The sequence below is a fragment of the Capra hircus genome, chromosome 7 (genome assembly GCF_001704415.2).
Source record: "Capra hircus breed San Clemente chromosome 7, ASM170441v1, whole genome shotgun sequence".
In the NCBI taxonomy this organism is placed as follows: domain Eukaryota; kingdom Metazoa; phylum Chordata; class Mammalia; order Artiodactyla; family Bovidae; genus Capra; species Capra hircus.
Window position 1 is genome coordinate 106460375 of NC_030814.1, and position 21225 is coordinate 106481599.

The window sequence follows — 21225 nt, forward strand, 5'->3', positions numbered from 1 at the left end:
AGCAGTCAGGATCACTAAAAAAATGGACATAAGAGTTTATCTCTGCAGTGCCCAGAGCATTCTCTTTCAGAGTCAAATCCAGTGGCATAATGACCAATAAGAGCCTATAAATTTAGTCCTCTTGCCTCTGATCTCCTACTTCTCTGTCTCCTTATTTCTGTTGCAGCAACTGTAATCTTATTGTCTCCTCAATAGGCCAGGTATGTTCCTACCATAGGGCATCTGCCTGTTGGTCTCTCAGAAAGCTTTCCACCAGATATTTAGCTTGGCTCAGTTCTCATCTTCTGCAGGTCCTTCTTCAAATGTTTGACTTTGTCGGTCAAACATGTCTTAACCACTTTGTGTAAAACTGTAAAATCGCTCTTATCGAGGGTCCTGGTCCCCTTTCTTGTTCTTATTAGCTGCGTCAGTATCTAAATACATACCATGTATTTATTTTATTTACATAGAGTTGATTTACAATGTTGTGTTAGTTTCTGGTGTACAGCAAAGTGATTCCGTTATGCAGCTATACATATTCTTTTTCAGGTTATTTTCCCTTATAATTTATTACAAGATATTGAATATAGTTCCCTGTACTATACAGTAGGACCTTGTTGTTTATTTTATGTAGTTTGTATTTGAAAATCCCTAAATTCTAATTTATCCTTCCTCTACCCCTTTTCCGCTTGGTAACCATAAATTTGTTTTCTGTGTCTGTGAATCTGTTTCTGTTTTGTAAATAAATTGATTTGCATCACTTTTTTAGATGCCACATATAAGTGATACCATATGATACTTGTCTTTCTCTGCCTGATTTATTTCACTTAGTATGATAATCTCTAGGCCTATGTATTTTTCTGCAAATGGCATTATTTCATTTTTTTTAAATGGCTGAGCTATTTTTGCTATTATTTTTCTTCTTTCTCTCCCCTTGACAATTTAAGCTGCATGAATGCAGAGGTTGTGCCAGTTTTATTTACTGGTTTATTTCTAGCATCTACAACAAAGCCAGGTGCCAGACAAGTGTTAAATATACTTTGTTAAATGAATGAATAGTGCAATCATACAACAGTGAAAATGAATAAACTTTTCATATACGAAGATAGGTGAACCTAATAAGTTTAGCATGTAAGTCACATTCAGCGTGTAAGTCACAGGAAAACATATAGCAGATTCTATTTACATAAAGATGAAACACCTTGCAAAAGTAAGCACATTGTTTTAGGGGCACCTGCTTGAGATGTACTAATCAGGCTAAGCCAGGAAATGCTTAACACAGTTTAGAAAAATGGAGAACATCGTGGACAGGTCTTCCGAGATTCTGGTCAAGTTCTTTTTTGAAGCAGAATGTTGAGTATATAGGTGTTAGTTTTATTGTGCTTAAACATACCTGTTCATACATTAGCCTCCGTGTACACATTAAAATAATTAAAAACAATCAAAACTAGCTGGTAGGAGCTAGGTAGCACTGACCTTAAAAGCGTCAAAATTTAGGGTTTTTATTCAAATGATTTTGCCTGTCTAACAAAACAAGTCATGCAGCTGATTTAGGCAGGAAGCATTTTGGAGGAGATCACCCGCCTTATTTGTTAACGTGAGCAGTCCCTCGCATTGCAACCCCAGCAGACTCCTAGGCCCAACAGCTCCCCAGAAGAGGGAACATTCCCGTCTGGAAGTGGCGGCGCCAGCGGCGCCCCTGGGAAGTGTAGTAGGCGCGAGCCCATAGGCATGCCGGGAGTCGTAGTTCTCCGGGGTTTGCGGGGCTGCAAGGAAGGCTCGCGGCTTTCTCGGGGCTCGTGGCGCGGGTGATCCCGGCACTGCTAGGGCGGCCTGCCAGGGACTGAGAATCTCTCGGTTGCATCTTCCAGTGGCAGTCAGAGCCAGCACGTGTGCGGGTCTGGGCTGGGAGGTGTGCCGGCCGGGCGGGGCTGCGCGCAGGCCCCAGGGAGATACAGAGGCTGAGAGGGTCTGGAAGCGATCTGCACGGCCCAGGCCGCGATGCTTCAGGGGGAGTCGCTGCCCTGCCCCCACTCCCACCCCTCTCCAGGGAGAGTCGCGGGGAAGGAGCGCCCCGTCAGGTGAGTTGGGGTGGTCCGGGACTGCTGTTGGTGGGAGTCTTTTGTGGCTGGCTATTCAGAGATTTCTGATGAAACAGACTAACAACAATAGCAATGCCTATGGAGACCTTATCTGTACCAGGTACTAGTCTGGCGCCTTGGCTGAATGAATTCATTTCAGCCTCAGATAACAGGTAGATCCTGTTTTACAGATGAAGAAAATGAGTCAGAGGTGGACAGCTAATTCGCCACATTAACTGGGGCCTTGGGCTCCACCATGGCCCTTTTTGCCTCTACTGTATACTTAGCAGTTTTGTTTCTTGGGGAAGGTCACTAGACTCCCTGGTTCTCAGTCTCCCTCACAGCTGTAATTTGAGGTAGCAGTACTTTTTATAGTGGTTGTGTGGATTAAATAATACATGCAGGATACAAGATGGGGAGATGTGCCTCATAGAGTAACTGTGGTGCTTGTACAGCAGCTTTCCTCCTCTGGCTGACAGTACACGCATACTCGGTTTGCTGAGCCTTCATGCCAGGTGCTGTACCTGCAGAGCCTCCTGCAAACTTAGGTGGCTAGTGCAGGCAGCCTGGGCCACCACTGTTCTCTGACAGTGGTCTGCCTACTTCTCTTACCTGGCTTTCCCAGTTGGGGTTTGTGTATGAAGACCAAAGGATTTGGGGAGCTGTGGATGCTAAAAGAGTTGGCAGTTGTGGAATTTGTGTTTAGGAGTGGCATCCAAAATGGTGTGCATTATGTGTGACAGTTCCCTGGAAGGAACACAGCAGTCCAGGAAGGAGCCACTCAGGAGCACGTGTTGGTCATTCTATTGCAGGAAGGGGGACCCCTTCCAGGGCCCGAAACTGGGCTCTTGTCTAACACTCGGAGATGAATTGTCCGAGGAGACACATGTGCTGACAAAGCAAGAGATTTTATTGGGAAAGGGCACCCGGGTGGAGAGCAGTAGGGTAAGGGAACCCAGGAGAACAGCTCTGCCGCATGGCTCACAGTCTCGGGTTTTATGGTGATGGGATTAGTTTCCGGGTTGTCCTTAGCCAATTGTTCTGACTCAGAGTCTTTCCTGGTGGTGCACGCCTTGTTCAGCCAAGATGGATGCTAGAGAGAAGGATTCTGGGAGGTGGTCAGACAGGTGATGTCTCCTTTCGACCTTTCCCGAACTCTTCTGGTTGGTGGAAGCTTATTAGTTCCCTGTTCCTTACCAGGACGTCCTATCGTAAAACAACTCATGCAGATAGTTACTATGGTGCCTGGCCAGGGTGGGTGGTTTCAATCAGTGTGCTTCCCCTAACAACTCCGTAGAAAAAGAGACGACACGTGTGGGCAAACATGTTTATTGTGGTTTCTTCAGGAAGGAAATGGTGAAGCAAGGCAAACAGGCTTAGGATTGGCTAGATATGTTTGAAAGTGGCAATCTGGGACACTCACATTTGCTGTGACCATTTGAATGTATAGTTTAAAACTATCTTCAGGACCCCAGAAGTCTGTGATGAGTTGCAATTTGCTTAGATACAGCTAATAGAGCCCAGTGGATGTTAAAAAGCATCTATATATGGAAATTAGAAGTATGGTTAATACAGGGTGGAGGTGGAGGTTGGCAAATTGTCTTAGAACTTAATTGGCTTAGTAGGCACACTTTTAAACTTGGTTTGAGTCATTTATATGGCATGGCTTTGTTCAGACCTAATGGACATTAGAGGTAGTTGTAACTTCCTTTTTCCAAGCCATGCTTTGACACCAGAGTTCTTCATGACACCTTTTTTCTTTACAGACCGACCTTGTCAAGCACTCTGCTCTCCCTTGACAGGAAAACTAAGAAGAAAAGAATGGCCTTGGATTTGCTGCCTGCTCCGGTGACAGTAAGTAAATTTTGTCTTTTTCATGGATTTCCCACTGTGTTCAGAGATGGTGGACATATTTCCATTCTTTGTCCAGCTGCTTTGCTTTCCAGTGAAAACTATGGTGAATCTAGAGTCTGATAGGTTTTTCCCATGACCCTGGACTTGTCAAGGGGTTGCTGAGGAATGTGCATCCTCTGTCCCTAGACAGAGGTCACTCTTAATTCACCCCCAAACTCACCTCATGAGCAAAGATTGAGTCGGCTCTGAACATAGGCTTCCAGATAGGATAGGAGCTTGGTGAAGAGTGTGGGGTATAGGCAGTCTTTATCTTCACAGGTGATAGGGTGTCACTGGAGCAAAGCCATGGAAGGGCCAAGAGACACGCTCAATAGCTATTTGTTGAGCACTGACAATGTACAGGGTACTGTGCGTGGCACTGGGGGTACAGAGGGGATATAGAAAGGAGAGGTGTTATTTCTGTCCTCAGGGAGTTTGGTACTGATCTTAGGAAATGACCGAATGCCCAAGAAAATTCAGGGAAGAGATTGGAGAAGTGGAGTTATTTTGCACTGATACTGAAGGTTAGGACTGATACCTGGTGGGCATCACAGAAGGAACTGAACTTGACCTGGGCTCTCAGTCTGGCATTGGGGAGGACAAAGGACTCCCTCTTTCTTGGCACTCTCTCTGCCTTGTGCAACTGTGATGCTAAGCCATCTCATATCCCTCTCATCCATTGGGTGCCTCTATCTCCTTCTCTTTTGTTTTTTCCTTGCTATTTCACATCCCCCTCCAGCTCTTGTTTCTTGGTCCTTTTGAGATCTCTTTTCATTATTTAGCTCTCATTTTTCTCAGGATCTTTATTGAATCTCTCTCCTCAGACCTGAACTGTTTCCTAAAGATGCAGTCTGTCATTCCCAAACTCTTATGAAATATTTCTACATGGAAGTTCTGTTATTCTCCCAACACCAACTTTCTTTCCTTGTTTGTCACTGGCTGCTTTTCCAGAAAGTAGTGGTAGCCCACAGTCTGAAAATGTGGACTCTGGAAGTTGATTTTATGAGTTCACATGCGGACTAGGAATGTGGTGAAATAAAATTATTTTCTTCCTCTGTGCTCTATTTCCTCATTTGTAAGTGTGGTTAGTAATATACATGCCTCGTTTAAACTTGCTAATAGAGGACTGCTAATATCTGCATTTTACAGATGGGGAAACTGGGGCACAGAGAAGCAATTAACTTAATCACAGTTTTGTTGTTGTTCAATTGCTCCGTTGTGTCCAACTCTTTGCGATCCCGTGGACTGCAGCACGCCAGGTGTCCCTGTCCTTCACCATCTCCCAGAGCTTGCTCAAACTCATGTCCATAGTCAGTGATGCCATCCAACCATCTCATCCTCTGTCGTCCCCGTCTCCTTCTGCCTTCAGTCTTTCCCAGCATCAGGGTCTTTGCTAGTGAGTCGGCTCTTGACATTAGGTAGCCAAAGTACTGGAGCTTCAGCTTCAGCCTCAGTACTTCCAATGAATACTCAGGATTGATTTCCTTTGGGATTGACTGGTTTGATCTCCTTTTAGTCCAAGGGACTTTTAAGAGTCTTCCAAAACAAGTACAGTTCAAAAGCATCAATTCTTTGGCACTCAGCTTTCTTTATGGTCCAACTCACATCCATACATGACTACCGGAAAAAGCATAGCTTTGACTAGATGGACCTTTGTTGGCAAAGTAATGTTTCTGCTTTTTAATATACTGTCTAGGTTTTTCATAGCTTTTCTTCCAAGAAGCAAGTGTCTTTTAATTTCATGGCTTCAGTCACCATCTGTAGTGATCTTGGAGCCCAAGAAAATAAAGTGTGTCACTGTTTCCATTGTTTCCCCATCTATTTGCCATGAAGTGATGAGACTGAATGCCATGATCTTTGTTTTTTGAATGTTGAGTTTTAAGCCAACGTTTTCACTCTCCTCTGTCACTTTCATGAAGAGGCTCTTTAGTTCCTGTTCACTTTCTGCTATAAGGGTGGTGTCATCTGCATATCTAAGGTTATTGATATTTCTCCCTACAATCTTGATTCCAGCTTGTGCTTCATCCAACCTGGCATTTCACATGATGTATTCAGTTCAGGTCAGTTCAGTTCAGTCGCTCAGTCGTGTCCGACTCTTTGCGACCCCATGAATCGCAGCACGCCAGGCCTCCCTGTCCATCACCATCTCCCAGAGTTCACTCAGACTCACGTCCATCGAGTCAGTAAGGCCATCCAGCCATCTCATCCTCGGTCATCCCCTTCTCCTCCTGCCCCCAATCCCTCCCAGCATCAAAGTCTTTTCCAATGAGTCAATTCTTCGCATGAGGTGGCCAAAGTACTAGAGTTTCAGCTTTAGCATCATTCCTTCCAAAGAAATCCCAGGGCTGATCTCCTTCAGAATGGACTGGTTGGATCTCCTTGCAGTCCAAGGGACTCTCAAGAGTCTTCTCCAACACCACAGTTCAAAAGCATCAATTCTTCAGCGCTCAGCCTTCTTCACAGTCCAACTCTCACATCCATACATGACCACAGGAAAAACCATAGCCTTGACTAGACAGACCTTAGTCGGCAAAGTAATGTCTCTGCTTTTGAATATGCTATCTAGGTTGGTCATAACTTTCCTTCCAAGGAGTAAGCGTCTTTTAATTTCATGGCTGCAGTCACCATCTGCAGTGATTTTGGAGCCCCCCAAAATAAAATCTGACACTGTTTCCACTGTTTCCCCGTCTATTTCCCATGAAGTGATGGGACCGGATGCCATGATCTTCGTTTTCTGAATGTTGAGCTTTAAGCCAACTTTTTCACTCTCCTCTTTCACTTTCCTCAAGAGGCTTTTTAGTTCCTCTTCACTTTCTGCCATAAGGGTGGTGTCATCTGAATATCTGAGGTTATTGATATTTCTCCCGGCAGTCTTGATTCCAGCTTTTGTTTCTTCCAGTCCAGCGTTTCTCATGATATACTCTGCATAGAAGTTAAATAAGCAGGGTGACAATATACAGCCTTGACGTACTCCTTTTCCTATTTGGAACCAGTCTGCTGTTCCATGTCCAGTTCTAACTGTTGCTTCCTGACCTGCATACAGGTTTCTCAAGAGGCAGGTCAGGTGGTCTGGTATTCCCATCTCTTTCAGAATTTTCCACAGTTGATTGTGATCCACACAGTCAAAGGCTTTGGCATAATCAATAAAGCAGAAATAGATGTTTTTCTGGAACTCTCTTGCTTTTTCCATGATCCAGCGGATGTTGGCAATTTGATCCCTGATTCCTCTGCCTTTTCTAAAACCAGCTTGAACATCTGGAAGTTCACGGTTCACATATTGCTGAAGCCTGGCTTGGAGAATTTTGAGCATTACTTTACTAGCATGTGAGATGAGTGCAATTGTGCGGTAGTTTGAGCATTCTTTGCCATTGCCTTTCTTTGGGATTGGAATGAAAACTGACCTTTTCCAGTCCTGTGGCCACTGCTGAGTTTTCCAAATTTGCTGGCATATTGAGTGCAGCACTTTCACAGCATCATCTTTCAGGATTTGAAAGAGCTCAAATGGAATTCCATCACCTCCACTAGCTTTGTTCGTAGTGATGCTTTCTAAGGCCCACTTGACTTCACATTCCAAGATGTCTGGTTCTAGATGAGTGATCACACTATCGTGATTATCCAGGTTGTGGAGATCCTTTTTGTATAGTTCTTCTGTCTATTCTTGCCATCTCTTCTTAATATCTTCTGCTTCTGTTAGGTCCATACCATTTCTGTCCTTTATCGATCCCATCTTTGCATGAAATGTTCCCTTGGTATCTCTAATTTTCCTGAAGAGATCTCTAGTCTTTCCCATTCTGTTCTTTTCCTGTATTTCTTTGCCTTGAACGCTGAAGAAGGCTTTCTTATCTCTTCTTGCTATTCTTTGGAACTCTGCATTCAGATGCTTATGTCTTTCCTTTTCTCCTTTGCTTTTCACCTCTCTTCTTTTCACAGCTATTTGTAAGGCCTCCCCAGACAGCCATTTTGCTGTTTTGCATTTCTTTTCCATAGGGATGGTCTTGATCCCTGTCTCCTGTACAATGTCACGAACCTCATTCCATAGTTCATCAGGCACTCTATCTATCAGATCTAGGCCCTTAAATCTATTTCTCACTTCCACTGCATAATCATAAGGGATTTGATTTAGGTCATACCTGAGTGATCCAGTGGTTTTCCCTGTTTTCTTCAATTTAAGTCTGAATTTGGTAATAAGGAGTTCATGATCTGAGCCACAGTCAGCTCCTGGTCTTGTTTATGTTGACTGTATAGAGCTTCTCCATCTTTTGCTGAGAGAATATAATCAATCTGATTTCGGTGTCAACCATCTGGTGATGTCCATGTGTAGAGTCTTCTCTTGTGTTGTTGGAAGAGGGTGTTTGCTATGACCAGTGCATTCTCTTGGCAAAACTCTATTAGTCTTTGCCCTGCTTCATTCTGTATTCCAAGGCCAAATTTGCCTGTTACTCCAGGTGTTTCTTGACTTCCTACTTTTGCATTCCAGTCCCCTATAATGAAAAGGACAGCTTTTTTTGAGTGTTAGTTCTAAAAGGTCTTGGCCTAGTAGTTTTCCCTACTTTTGGTTCTCTGGTGGCTCAGATAGTAAAGAATCTACCTGTAGTGTGGGAGACCTGGGGTTGATCCCTGGATTGGGAATATTCCCTGGAGAGGGGAATTGCACCCCCCTCCTCCCCCCCCAGTATTCTTGCCTGGAGAATTCCATGGACAGAGGTCCCAGGTGGCTACAGTCTATGGGGTCCCAAAGAGTTGGACACAACTGAGAGACCAACACTTTCATTTTCAATTTTCCTACTTTCTTCAATGTAAGGCTGAATTTTGAAATAGAGTGCTCTTCACTTGAGCCACAGTCAGCTCTAGGTCTTGTTTTTGTTGACTGTATAGAGCTTCTTCATCTTCTGCTGCAAAGAATATAATCAGTCTGATTTTGGTATTGACCTTTTGGTGATGTCCAAGTGTAGAGTCATCTCTTATGCTTTGAAAAGGTGTTTGCTATGGCCAGTGTATTCTCTTGAAAAAACTCTGTTAGCCTTTGTCTGCTTCATTTTGTATTCCATGGCCAAACTTGGCTGCTACTCCAGGTATCTCTTGACTTTCTACTTTTGCATTCCAGTCCCCTATGATGAAAAAGACATTTTTTTTTTTTTTTCGGGATTTGTTCTAGAAGGTCTTGTAGGTCTTCATAGAACTGATCAACTTGAGCTTCTTCAGCATTAGTGGATGGGGCATCAATTTTGATTACTTTGATGTTGAATGGTTGGCTTGGAAATAAATTGAGATCATTCTGTCATTTTTGAGATTGTACCCAAGTACAATCACCATCACTGCAGATGGTGATTGCAGCCATGAAGTTAAAAGACACTTACTCCTTGGAAGGAAAGTTATGAACAATCTAGACAGCATATTAAAAAGCAGAGACATTACTTTGTCAACAAAGGTCCATCTAGTCAAGGCTATATTTTTTCAGTAGTCATGTATGGATGTGAGAGTTGGACTATAAAGAAAGCTGAGCACCGAAGAATTGATGCTTTTGAACTGTGGTGTTGGAGAAGACTCTTGAGAGTCCCTTGGATTGCAAGGAGATCCAAACAGTCCCTCCTAAAGGAAATCAGTCCTGGGTGTTCATTGGAAGGACTGATGTTGAAGCTGAAACTCCAACACTTTGGCCACCTGATGCGAAGAGCTGACTCATTGGAAAAGACCCTGATGCTGGGAAAGATTGAGGGCAGGAGGAGAAGGGGGTGATAGAGTATGAGATGGTTGGATGGCATCACCGACCCAATGGACATGGGTTTGTGTGGACTCCAGGAGTTGGTGATGGACAGGGAGGCCTGGAGTGCTGCAGTTCATGGGGTTGCAAAGAGTTAGACACAGCTGAGTGACTGAACTGAACTGAACCCAAGTACTGCATTTTGGATTTTTTGTTGACTATAAGAGCTACTCCATTTCTTCTAAGGGTTTCTTGCCCACAGTAGTAGATATAATGGTCATTTGAATTAACTTTGCCCGTTCTCATCCATTTTAGTTCACTGATTTCTAAATTGTCAGTGTTCACTCTTGCCATCTCCTACTTGACCACATCCAATTTACCCTGATTCATGGACCTAACATTTCAGGTTCCTAAGTGATATTGTTTATTATAGCATCAGACTTTACTTTCACCATCGAACACATTCACAACTGTACATCATTTTCACTGTGACCCAACTGCTTCATTCTTTCTGGAGCTAATAGTAATTGCCCTCTGCTCTTCCCCAGTGGCATATTGGACACCTTCCAACCTGGGAGACTCATCTCCCAGTATCATCTCTTTTTCCCTTTTCACACTGTTCATGGGGTTCTCACAGCAAGAAGATTGTAGTGGTTTGCCATTTTCTCCTTCAGTGGACCACATTGTGTCAGAACTCTTCACTATGACCCATCCGTCTTGGGTAGCCCTGCAGGGCATAGCTCATAGCTTCACTGAGTTATGTAAGCCCCTTCAGCATAACAAGTCTGTGATCCATGAAAGAAGGTATTCCATTTATCGAGTAATTTTAAATGATCAAATTTAAATGTTGTATTTTGAACAGGGAAGGTGATACATGGTATGTCAGTAAGAATTTTAAAGGCATGTAACAGTAATCATTTTTTATTATTCACAGTTGCTCTGGATCGAGAATGCAGGCTGATAGCAGAAACAATTTATCTCTCCTATACAAAGCCTGGGATCTTAGCTGAAAGGCCCAAAGGTTAGAGGGTAGAATCATATAAAGTATCTTTCACTCGCATGTACCGTAGTTGATGCCAGCTTGTGGCTGAGACCTTAGTTAGAGTTGTTGGATCAAACAGCCACCTGTAGTCTCTGTGTGTCTTGTGCTTATAGTATGGTGGCCAGATTCCAAGGGTGAGATCACGTGAGCCAGGTGGAAAGCACCTTCTTGCCTCAGAAGTCATGTAACATTACCTCCACTGAATTCTAGTTGTCATAGCCCCCAGAACCCCCTGTGCAGATTCAAAGAAAGGAAATGTAGACCTCACTTCTTAGTGGGAGAAGTGTCAGCGTCACATTATAGAGCATGTTATATGGGAAGTGTACTGGTATGGTCATCTTGGGATAGTAGTCTGCCACAGCTGTCAGAATTAAAAGTGTATGTGTACTTTGAGCCAGTAGTTCAGTCTCTACCAGTTTATCTTTTTCTAAATAATATTTTTATCTGTGTATTTTTGGCTCTGCTGGGTCTTCATTGCTGTGCAGCTTTTCTCTAGTTGCAGAGGGCAGGGGCTTCTGGTTGTGGTGCATGGGTTTCTCATTGCAGGGGTTTCTTGCAGAGCACTGGCTCTAGGGCACGTGGGCTTCCGTAATCGCAGCTTCCAGGTTCTGGAGGACAGGCTCAATAGTCGTGGCATACAAGCTTAGTTGCTCTGTGGCGTGTGGGATCTTCCTGGATCAGGGATTGAACCCAGGTCTCCTGCACTGGTGGGGAGTTCTTTACCACTGAGCCACTAGGGAAGCCCCTCTACCACTTTGTGTTATAAAATACAGGTGTACACATAACCAGAGAAATCTGTGTGAGAATGGTCATTGCGCATTGTATGTGATAGCAAGAAACAGAAACCATCTAAATACTCATCAGTAAAGGAAATGATAAATAAGTTTCGGTATCTGTTCAATGGCATATATCATGAAGTTGTTAAAAAGAATAAGATTTGTATATGTAGGGGTGGCAAGTCTGTACAATACAAGTTAAGCATGATTCAGAATTTTTCCATTAAAAACAAGATACATATGTGTATTTGCACAAAGCATTTCTGGAAAGAAAGACGAGAAACTTTATACCATTACCTATAGGATGGAGCTACTGAACACATCACCGTGTGTTCTTTTGTGCTCTTCATATTCTTTAGCATCTGTCTGTTTTCCTTTTGTTTAATGCAATGGCCAAAAGAGCACATGACTGTTCAATTGGATATGAATTTTGTAATATATTCTTAAAACATGAATAAAACCTGTCTATAATAGGATTTAGTGTGATATATATTTGTTCGTTTTAAGTTTTCTCTGAAGTTTTTATGTTTAATTTGTGCACTTTTTAAAAAGTTAATAACATTTAAAAGGAAAAAGAATGTCATTTGGGTGGGAGTGTTCTAAGGCCCAGGGAGATGGGATGGAAGTACAGACAGAACATGGGGTTGCTGTGAGTATTCTACATATAGCAGCAAGATGCCTGCTCAGGCTGCCATAACAAAATGGCACAGACTGAAAACAACAGAAATGTATTTTCTCATACTCCTAGAGGCTAGAAGTCTAAGATCAAGATGTTGGCAGGTTTGGTTTCTTCTGAGGCCTGTCTCCTCGGCTTGCAGAAGGCAAGGTGCAAGTCTCACTCTGTTCTTACATGGTCTTCCCTCTGTGCGTGTACATGTCTGGGTGCTAATCTCTTCTTATAAGGACACCCGGCATGTTGGATTAGGGCCCAATCTACAGATCATATTTTAATTTAATTACATCTTCAAAGACCTTACCTCCAGAGTCTGAGAGTTCTAGAGGTTAGGACTTAAACATATAAACTGGGTGGTGGTGGTTTAGTCGCTAAGTCGTGTCTGACTCTTGCAACCCCATGGACTGTAACCTGCCAGGCTCCTCTGTCCATGGGATTCTCCAGGCAAGAATACTGGAGTGGGTTGCCATTTCCTTTTCCAGGGGATATTCCCCATCCAGGAATTGGACCCAGGTCTCTTGCATTGCAGGCAGATTCTTTTCCAATTGAGCTACAAGGGAAGCCTATAGTTTCACTTGAACTGGATAGTTCAGTTCAGATCAGTTGCTCAGTCATGTCTGACTCTTTGCGACCCCATGAACCGCAGCATGCCAGGTTTCCCTGTCCATCACCAACTCTCGGAGCTTACTCAAATTCATGCCCATCAGGTTGGTGATACCATCCAATCATCTCATCCTATGCCATCCCCTTCTCCTGCCTTCAATCTTTCCCAGCTTCAGGGTCTTTTCCAGTGAGTCAGTTCTTCACATCAGGTGGCCAAAAGATTGGAGTTTCAGCTTCAGCATCAGTCCTTCCAATGAACACCCAGGACTGATCTCCTTTAGGATGGACTGGTTGGATCTCCTTGCAGTCCAAGGGACTCTCAAGAGTCTTCTCCAACACCACAGTTCAAAAGCATCAGTTCTTTGGCGCTCAGCTTTCTTTATAGTCCAACTCTCACATCCAAACATGACCACTAGGAAAACCATAGCCTTGACTAGATGGACCTTTGTTGGCAAAGTAATTTCTCTGCTTTTGAATATGCTGTCTAGGTTGATCATAACTTTCCTTCCAAGGAGTAAGTGTCTTTTAATTTCATGGCTGCAATCACTACCTGCAGTGATTTTGGAGCCCAGAAAAATAAAGTCAGCCACTGTTTACCCATCTGTTTGCCATGAAGTGATGGGACTGGATGCCATGATCTTAGTTTTCTGAATGTTGAGCTTTAAGCCAACTTTTTCACTCTCCTCTTTTACTTTCATCAAGAGGCCCTTTAGTTGTTCTTTGCTTTCTGCCATAAGGGTGGTGTCATCTGAATATCTGAGGTTATTGATATTTCTCCCGGCAATCTTGATTCCAGCTTGTGCTTCCTCCAGCCCAGTGTTTCTCATGATGTACTCTGCATAAAGTTAAATAAGCAGGGTTACAATATACAGCCTTGATGTACTCCTTTTCCTATTTGGAACCAGTCTGCTGTTCCATGTCCAGTTCTAACTGTTGCTTCCTGACCTGCATACAGGTTTCTCAAGAGGCAGGTCAGGTGGTCTGGTATTCCAGTCTCTCTCAGAATTTTCCATAGTTCATTGTGATCCACACAGTCAAAGGCTTTGGCATAGTCAATAAAGCAGAAATAGATGTTTTTCTGGAACTCTCTTGCTTTTTCCATGATCCAGCAGATGTTGGCAATTTGATCTCTGGTTCCTCTTCCTTTTCTAAAACCAGCTTGAACATCTGGAAGTTCACAGTTCATGTATTGCTGAAGCCTGGGTTGGAGAATTTTGAGCATTAGTTTACTAGCATGTAAGATAGCAGAGAAGGGGATGACAGAGGATGAGATGGCTGGATGGCATCATTGACTCAATGGACGTGAGTCTGAGTGAACTCTGGGAGTTGGTGATGGACAGGGAGGCCTGGCGTGTTGTGATTCATGGGGTCACAAAGAGTCGGACACGGCTGAGTGACTGAACTGAACTGAACTGAGATAGCACAATAAATAAAAAGGAAACCACAGTTAGGCACATCACTGATCAGTGTTGTGCAATAGCGATATAATATGTACCATGAATGCAAGCCACATATGTAACGTAAAACTTTTGAGGTAACAGATCAAGATGGCAAAGGAATAGGATGTGGAGCTCACCTTCTCACCATATATACATCAAAAATGCATCTACATTTGGAAAGACTCTCACAGAACATCTACTGAATGCAGGCAGAAGACCTCGGACCTACAAAAGAGCAAGAGTATCTCCACGTAACTGGGTAGGACAAAAGAAAAAAAAAAGAAAAAGAAATCAGGACAGGACGTGTCCCACTGGGAGAGAGGAAAAGTTGTGAAGGAGGAAAAGTTTCTACACACAGAGAAATCCCCTTATGGTGGGCAGATTGGCCAGGACACAGAGGGGATCTTTGAAGCCTCTGAAGAAAGCACAGTAACAGGTTTGCAGAGGGTAAACCAAAGAGAGAACTATACAGACAGTTGTTGACTAGCACTCCCCAGCTTTACAAGCTCATCCATTGGAGTGGTCGGGGCTGGATGCCGATCCTTGGGCTTTGGGAGTCAGACCCAGAGGAGAGCATTAAGGTTGACTGTATGAAGACGGTCAGAATGTCTAGGGTGTGGTTTGCCCAAACCAAGGGAGTCCAGGAAGAAGCCTGGACCTGCCAGAGATGCAAGACACCATTGTTGGGAGTAATGCAAGGAGAGGGGCAGGCCCTCCAAAGGAGCATCTTTCTCTGTGCACTCTTAGGCAGCAGGGCACCACCTTCACAAGCTGCAGGGGCAGATGCAAGCCACTGCTGCCATCTTAGACTCCAGAGGCAGCTGCAAACCACTGCCACCACCAAGCGTCCTGTAAACAGGTGCAGGTCCCTGCCCCCACCTTCCCAAGGGTGTACCCTTGGTGACTCATCGCTGCTGCTGAAAGTCCCACAGTGCAGCACCAACCACTGCCCCTTCCTCCCCAGAGTATGTGCAACCAGCTGCCTACGCTGAGGGACCCATACTGGGAGCCAACCACTGCCTTGCCTTGCTGGGAGTGTGGGAGCAGGCCATGCACTTGCATAACCCTTATCAAGAGGATAATGGCTGGTACATGCTGAGGACAGAGACAGCAAATATCCAAACCAAAAAAAGGCTCACATCAAAAAAATATTAAACCCACACAAGACATGCAGGATGTTCCTGCATATAAATAGCCTTCCAAAACTACAGTAGATATTTGTTTTTTTGAAACTCATTGAGTTAGAAAAATATAAGCAAACAGAAGAAGAAACCACTGTCAGTTAAAAGACCAAGAGAATTCCTTTGAAGGAACAAACAATGAAACAGACTCTTCAGTCTAACAGACACTGAGTTCAGAAAGGAGGCAATGAAAATATTGAATTACTTAAAAAAAAAAACCTGTCGGCAGAAATGCAGATTATTGTAAAAAGGAGTGGAAACTATAAGGAGGAGTCAAGGAAAATTGGAGCATTCATTTGCCAAGATAAAAGCTGCACTCGAGACAGAGAATGGAAGAATGAATAATACAGAAGAAAGAATTAATGATCTAGAAGACCAAATAATGGTACTTACCCAATCGAAACAATGGGAAGCCAAGTGAGAAAACGGAAGCAATGTGAGAGACGAATGAGGTGATATGAGGCAGGCCAACCCACAGAAGGAGAAGGAGGATGAAAGGGGCTTGAAAATATATCTGAAGAAATTATGGCTGGAAAGTTCCCAAACGCAGAAAGGAAACAGATGTCCAGATAAAGGAAGTACATAGGGCCCCAAACAAGGTAAGCCCAAGCAGACCTACTCCAAGATATATTATAATAAAGATGCCAAAAGTTAAAGGATTCTAAAGGTAGCAAGAGAAAAACAAAGAGTTAATTACAAACAAATCCATTAAGGCCATGAGCAGATTTCCCTCAGAAACACTGTAGGCCAGCTGGAAGTGACAAAATATATTCAGTCTTGAAAGAGAAAAATTTCCAACCTAGAATACTCTATCAAACATGATTATCATTTAGAGTGGGCGAAAAAAAGGATTTCTCAGACTAGCAAACATTTAAAAAATATAGCAATACTATAATATAATTATAATTAGGTATTATAATATAAATATAATACCTAAAAGAAATATTGAAACATCTTCTCTAAATAGAAAAGAAGCAAGAAGATATAGGAAGGAGGAAATCACAGTTGGAAAGTAGCCAGTATACAGATTTTTAAAAAAAATTCCTATTTGTGAAAGCAATGATTAAACACAAGGAACAGCAAAAGGCATAGAAAAGGACATCAGAATCATAAAATGTGGGGAAGGAGGATAAGAAAATCTAGATTCTTTTTCTTTCTTTCTTTTTCAGAATGTGTGACTCATATGACTATGAGTGTAAAGCAAGCAGATAAAGGCAGGAGTTAACATACTTGAAAAACAGGGCAGCCATAAATCAAAAACATACAGTAGATTCAGAAAAAACAAAAAGAGGAGAGCACAAACATAAAAGAAGTCATCAAACTACAAAAAGAAAAGGAACAAAGTAAAAACAAAGAATCAACTGGAAAGCAAGATTCGATATGGCAATAAATAATCACTTTGCTGATAAAGGTCCATGTAGTCAAAGCTCTGGTTTTTCCAGTAGTCATGTGCAGATGTGAGAGTTGGGCCGTAAAGAAGGTTGAGTGCCAAAGAATTGATGCTTTCAAATTGTGGTGCTGGAGAAGACTCTTGAGAGTCCCTTGGACTGCAAGGAGATCCAGCCAGTCCATTCTGAAGGAAATCAACCCTTCACTGGAAGGACTGTTGCTGAAGCTCCAGTACTTTGGCCACTTGATGGAAAGAGCCAACTCACTGGAAAAGACTCTGATGCTGAGAAAGGTTCAAGGTGAAAGAAGAAGTGGGTGACAGAGGATGAGATGGTTAGATAGCATCATCGACTCAATGGACAGAGTTTGAGCAAACTCTGGGAGATAGTGGAGGACAGAAGAGCCTGGCATGTTACAGTCAGTGGGGTCGCAAAGAGTTAGACACAGCTTAGTGACTAAACAACAACAATAATTACCTTAAATGTCAATGACTAAATAATCAAAAGACATAGAGTGGCAGACTGGATAAAAGAACAGGAGTGTTTGATATGCTGCCCACAAGAGACCCACCTTAGGGCAAAGGACTCACATAGATTGAAAGTGAAGGGATGGAAAAAGGTACTTAATGCAAATAGAAATGACAAGAAAGCAGGAGTTGCAGTAGACTTTAAAGACTATAAAGAAAGGTAAAGGAGGAAACTGTATAATGATAACAGGATCATAAGAAGAAGAGCATGTTACACTCATCAACTTAATATGCACTTAATATAGGAGCACCCAAATACATAAAATACATAAAGGGAGAAATTGATGCGAATACAATAACAGTAGGAGACTTTGACACCCCACTCACATCAGTGGACAGATCTCCTAGACAAAATCAGTAAGGCAACAGAGAGCCTAAATGAAACAATAGAATATTTAGATTTAATTAGTGTTTTCAGGACATTACATCAAAATAAAGACAAACCAGAATACACATTCTTTTCAGGTGCACATGGAACATTTTCTAGGATTTATCACACATTAGGGCACAAAACTTAATAAATTTAAGACTATAGAAATTATTTCAAGCATCTTGTCTGATCACAATGGCATGAAACTAGAAATGAACCACAGGAAAAGAAGTGAAAAAAAAAAAAAATGACTACATGGAGACCAAACAACATGCTGCTGAAAAACCAGTGGGTCAATGAAGAAATAAAAAAGAATATTTAAAAAGAACCTTGAGACAAATCACAGTGAAAACACAGCCATGCAAAATCTGTGAGAGGCAGCAAAAGCAGCTTGTACAGGGAAGTTCACAGTGATACAGGCCTTTGTCAAAAACTAAGAAAAACTCAAGTAAACAGTTAAAACTGCCACCTAAAGGAATTAAAACAATCAAAACGTAAAGTCAGCAGAAGGAAGGAAATAATAAAGATCAGAGAGGAAATAAATAAAATCGAGACTTAAAAAAAAAAAAGTAGAAAAAAAATCAATAAAACCAGTAGTTGGTTCTTTGAAAGGATAAACAAAATCGACAGCCCTTTAGCCAGGCCCATGAAGAAGAGAGAGCCCAAATAAACTAAATAAGAAATGAAAAAGGAGAAATCTGATACTGCAGAAATGCAGAAAACCCTCAAGAGAATACTATGAACAATTACGCATGCATGCAGGCACTGCGTGCTTAGTCGTGTCTGACTCTTTGTGACCCCATGGACTGGAGCCTGCCAGGATCCTCTGTCAAAATTGACAACCTACAGGAAATGGATGACTTTCTAGGAACATACATACCACAAGTTGAATCAAGAAGAAATTGATGATTTGAACAGACCAGTCACTAGAAGTGAGATAGAATCTGTAATTTAAAAGAGAAACTACCTACAAGCAAAAGTTTAGGGCCAGATGTCTTCATAGGTGAATTCTACTAAACATGCAAAGGTGAACTTTTATGCTGATTCTTCTTAAACTCTCAAAAGATTGAAGAGGAGGAAACACTCCCAAAGACATTCTATGAAGCCACCATCACCCTGATACCCAAATCAGGGAAAGACATCACCAAAAAAGAAATTTACAGTCCAATATTTTGAATATGGAGCTTCTTTGGTGGCTCAGAAGTAAAGAATCTACCTGCCAATACAGGAAACATGGGTTCAATCTCTGGGTCAGGAAGATGCTCTGGAGAAGAAAATGGCACCCCACTCCAGTATTCTTGCCTAGGAAATCCTGTGGACAGAGGAGCCTGGTGGGCTACAGTTCATGGGGTCCTGAAGAGTTGGACATAACTGAATGACAACAAAATCTTTGAATATAGATGCAGAAATTCTCAACAAAATATTAGCATACCAAATCCAACAACACATAAAAAAAGGTTATACACCCTCACCAAGTGGGATTCATCCCAAGTTCACAAAGAGAGTTCAACATTTGCAAATCAATCAACATAATACATCACATTAACAAAAGAAAAGTATAGAAAACTAAAGGATCATCTCAATAGATGCAAAAAAAAGTATCTGTCAGAAATTCAACATTCATTCATGATAAAAACTCTTAGAAAAGTGGGAATAGATGGACCATATCTCCATATAATAAAAAGTAAGGGAAGTGAAGTCGCTCAGCTGTGTCTGACTCTTTATGACCCCATGGACTGTAGCCTACCATGCTCCTCCGTCCGTGGGATTCTCCAGGCAAGAATAACTGGAGTGGGTTGCCATTTCCTTCTCCAGGAGATCTTCCCAACCCAGGGATCAAACCTGGGTCTCCCGCATTGCAGGCTGACTGTTTACCATATGAGCCACCGAGGAAGCTCGAAATCTCAACATAATAAAAGCCACTTATAAAACCCACAATCAATTCAGTACTCAGTGGTAAAATGCTAACAGCCTTCTTGTTGAAAAACTGAAGCAAGACAAGGATGCCCAGTCTCACCACTTCTGTTCAGCATAGTGTTGGAGGTCCTGGCCAAGCACCCAGACAAGAAAAAGGAATGAAAGGCATCCAGACTGGGAGGGGAGAGGTAAAATTACCGTTACATGCGGATGACGTGGCGCTATCTATAAAACCCTAAGGGCTCAACACAGACCCTACCAGATCTGATAAATGAACTCAGCAGAGTAGCCATATAAGATTAATATTCAAAACCAGTTGCATTTCTGTACACTGGCAGTGAACTATCAGAAAGGGAATGTAAAAAGATACATTTAAAAATAGCACCCCTGTGAGAGCTGGACTGTGAAGAAGGCTGAGCACCGAAGAATTGATGCTTTGGAACTGTGGTGTTGGAGAAGACTCTTGAGAGTCCCTTGGACTGCAAGGAGATCCAACCAGTCCATTCTGAAGGAGATCAACCCTGGGATTTCTTTGGAAGGAATGATGCTAAAGCTGAAACTCCAGTACTTTGGCCACCTTGTGCAAAGAGTTGACTCATTGGAGAAGACTTCGATGCTGGGAGGGATTGGGGGCAGGAGGAGAAGGGGACGACAGAGGATGAGATGGCTGGATGGCATCACCGACTCGATGGACGTGAGTTTGAGTGAGCTTCAGGAATTGGTGATGGACAGGGAGGTCTGGCATACTGCGATTCATGGGGTCGCAAAGAGTCGGACACGACTGACTGAACTGAACCGAACTGAAATATAAAATACCTAGGAATAAACCTGACCAAGGAGGTGAAAGACTTGCACACTGAGAACTGCAGACATTAATAAAGGAAATTAAAGAGGTTTCAAAGAAATGGAAATATATTTATGCTCTTGGATTGGAAGAATTAATATTATTAAAATGGTAATACAGCCTAAAGCCATATACAGATTTAATGTGATCCCTATTAAAATGCCTATGACATTTTTTTCACAGAACTAGAACAAATAATCCAAAATTATATATGGAATCATAAAACCCAGAATTGGCAAAGCAATTCTGAGGTAAAAAAACAAAACAACAGGATAATTCTCCCAGACTTTGGACAATACCACAATGCTACAGTAATCAAAATGTGTGGTACTGGTATAGAACAGACATACAGATCAATGGACAAGAGTAGGGAGCCATAAATAAACACACACCTACAGTCAATTAACATTTGACAAAGGAGACAAGAATATAAAATAGGGAAAAGTCTCTTTAACAGGTGGTACTGGGAAAGTTGGACAGCTGCATGTAAATCAATGAAGTTAGAACACATCCTCACACCATGCACAGAAATAAACTCAAAAGGACTTAAAGAGTTAAACAAGACATAACAGCACAAAACTCCTAGAAGAGAGCATGGGCAAAACAATCTCTGACATAAATCATACCAATGTGTTCTTAGGTCAGTCTCCCAAGGCAATAGAAATGAATAAATAAATAGGACATAATCAAACTTACGAGATTTTGCACAGCAAACAAAACCATTTAAAAAAAAAAGACAAAAAGATTACAAAATGGGAGAAAATATTTGCAAATCCTGGGACTTAATTTTCTAAATATACAAATAACCCAA

At 42.3% G+C, this 21225-nt stretch overlaps 1 protein-coding gene across 3 annotated transcripts in view; it reads left to right on the plus strand.

Annotated features, from left to right (window-relative positions):
- ZNF354C (zinc finger protein 354C) overlaps positions 1–21225 on the plus strand; it is a 70135-nt gene that overhangs the window by 28033 nt on the left and 20877 nt on the right. For 2 of the 3 annotated variants that reach the window (XM_018051568.1, XM_018051569.1), the window contains exon 2: positions 3827–3914. In XM_018051568.1, the coding sequence (XP_017907057.1) occupies positions 3882–3914 (33 nt within the window). In that variant the 5' untranslated portion in view covers positions 3827–3881. Of the gene's footprint in view, positions 1–1618; positions 2061–3826; positions 3915–21225 lie in introns of those variants that run through there. The other variant, XM_018051567.1, reaches the window with a different exon arrangement.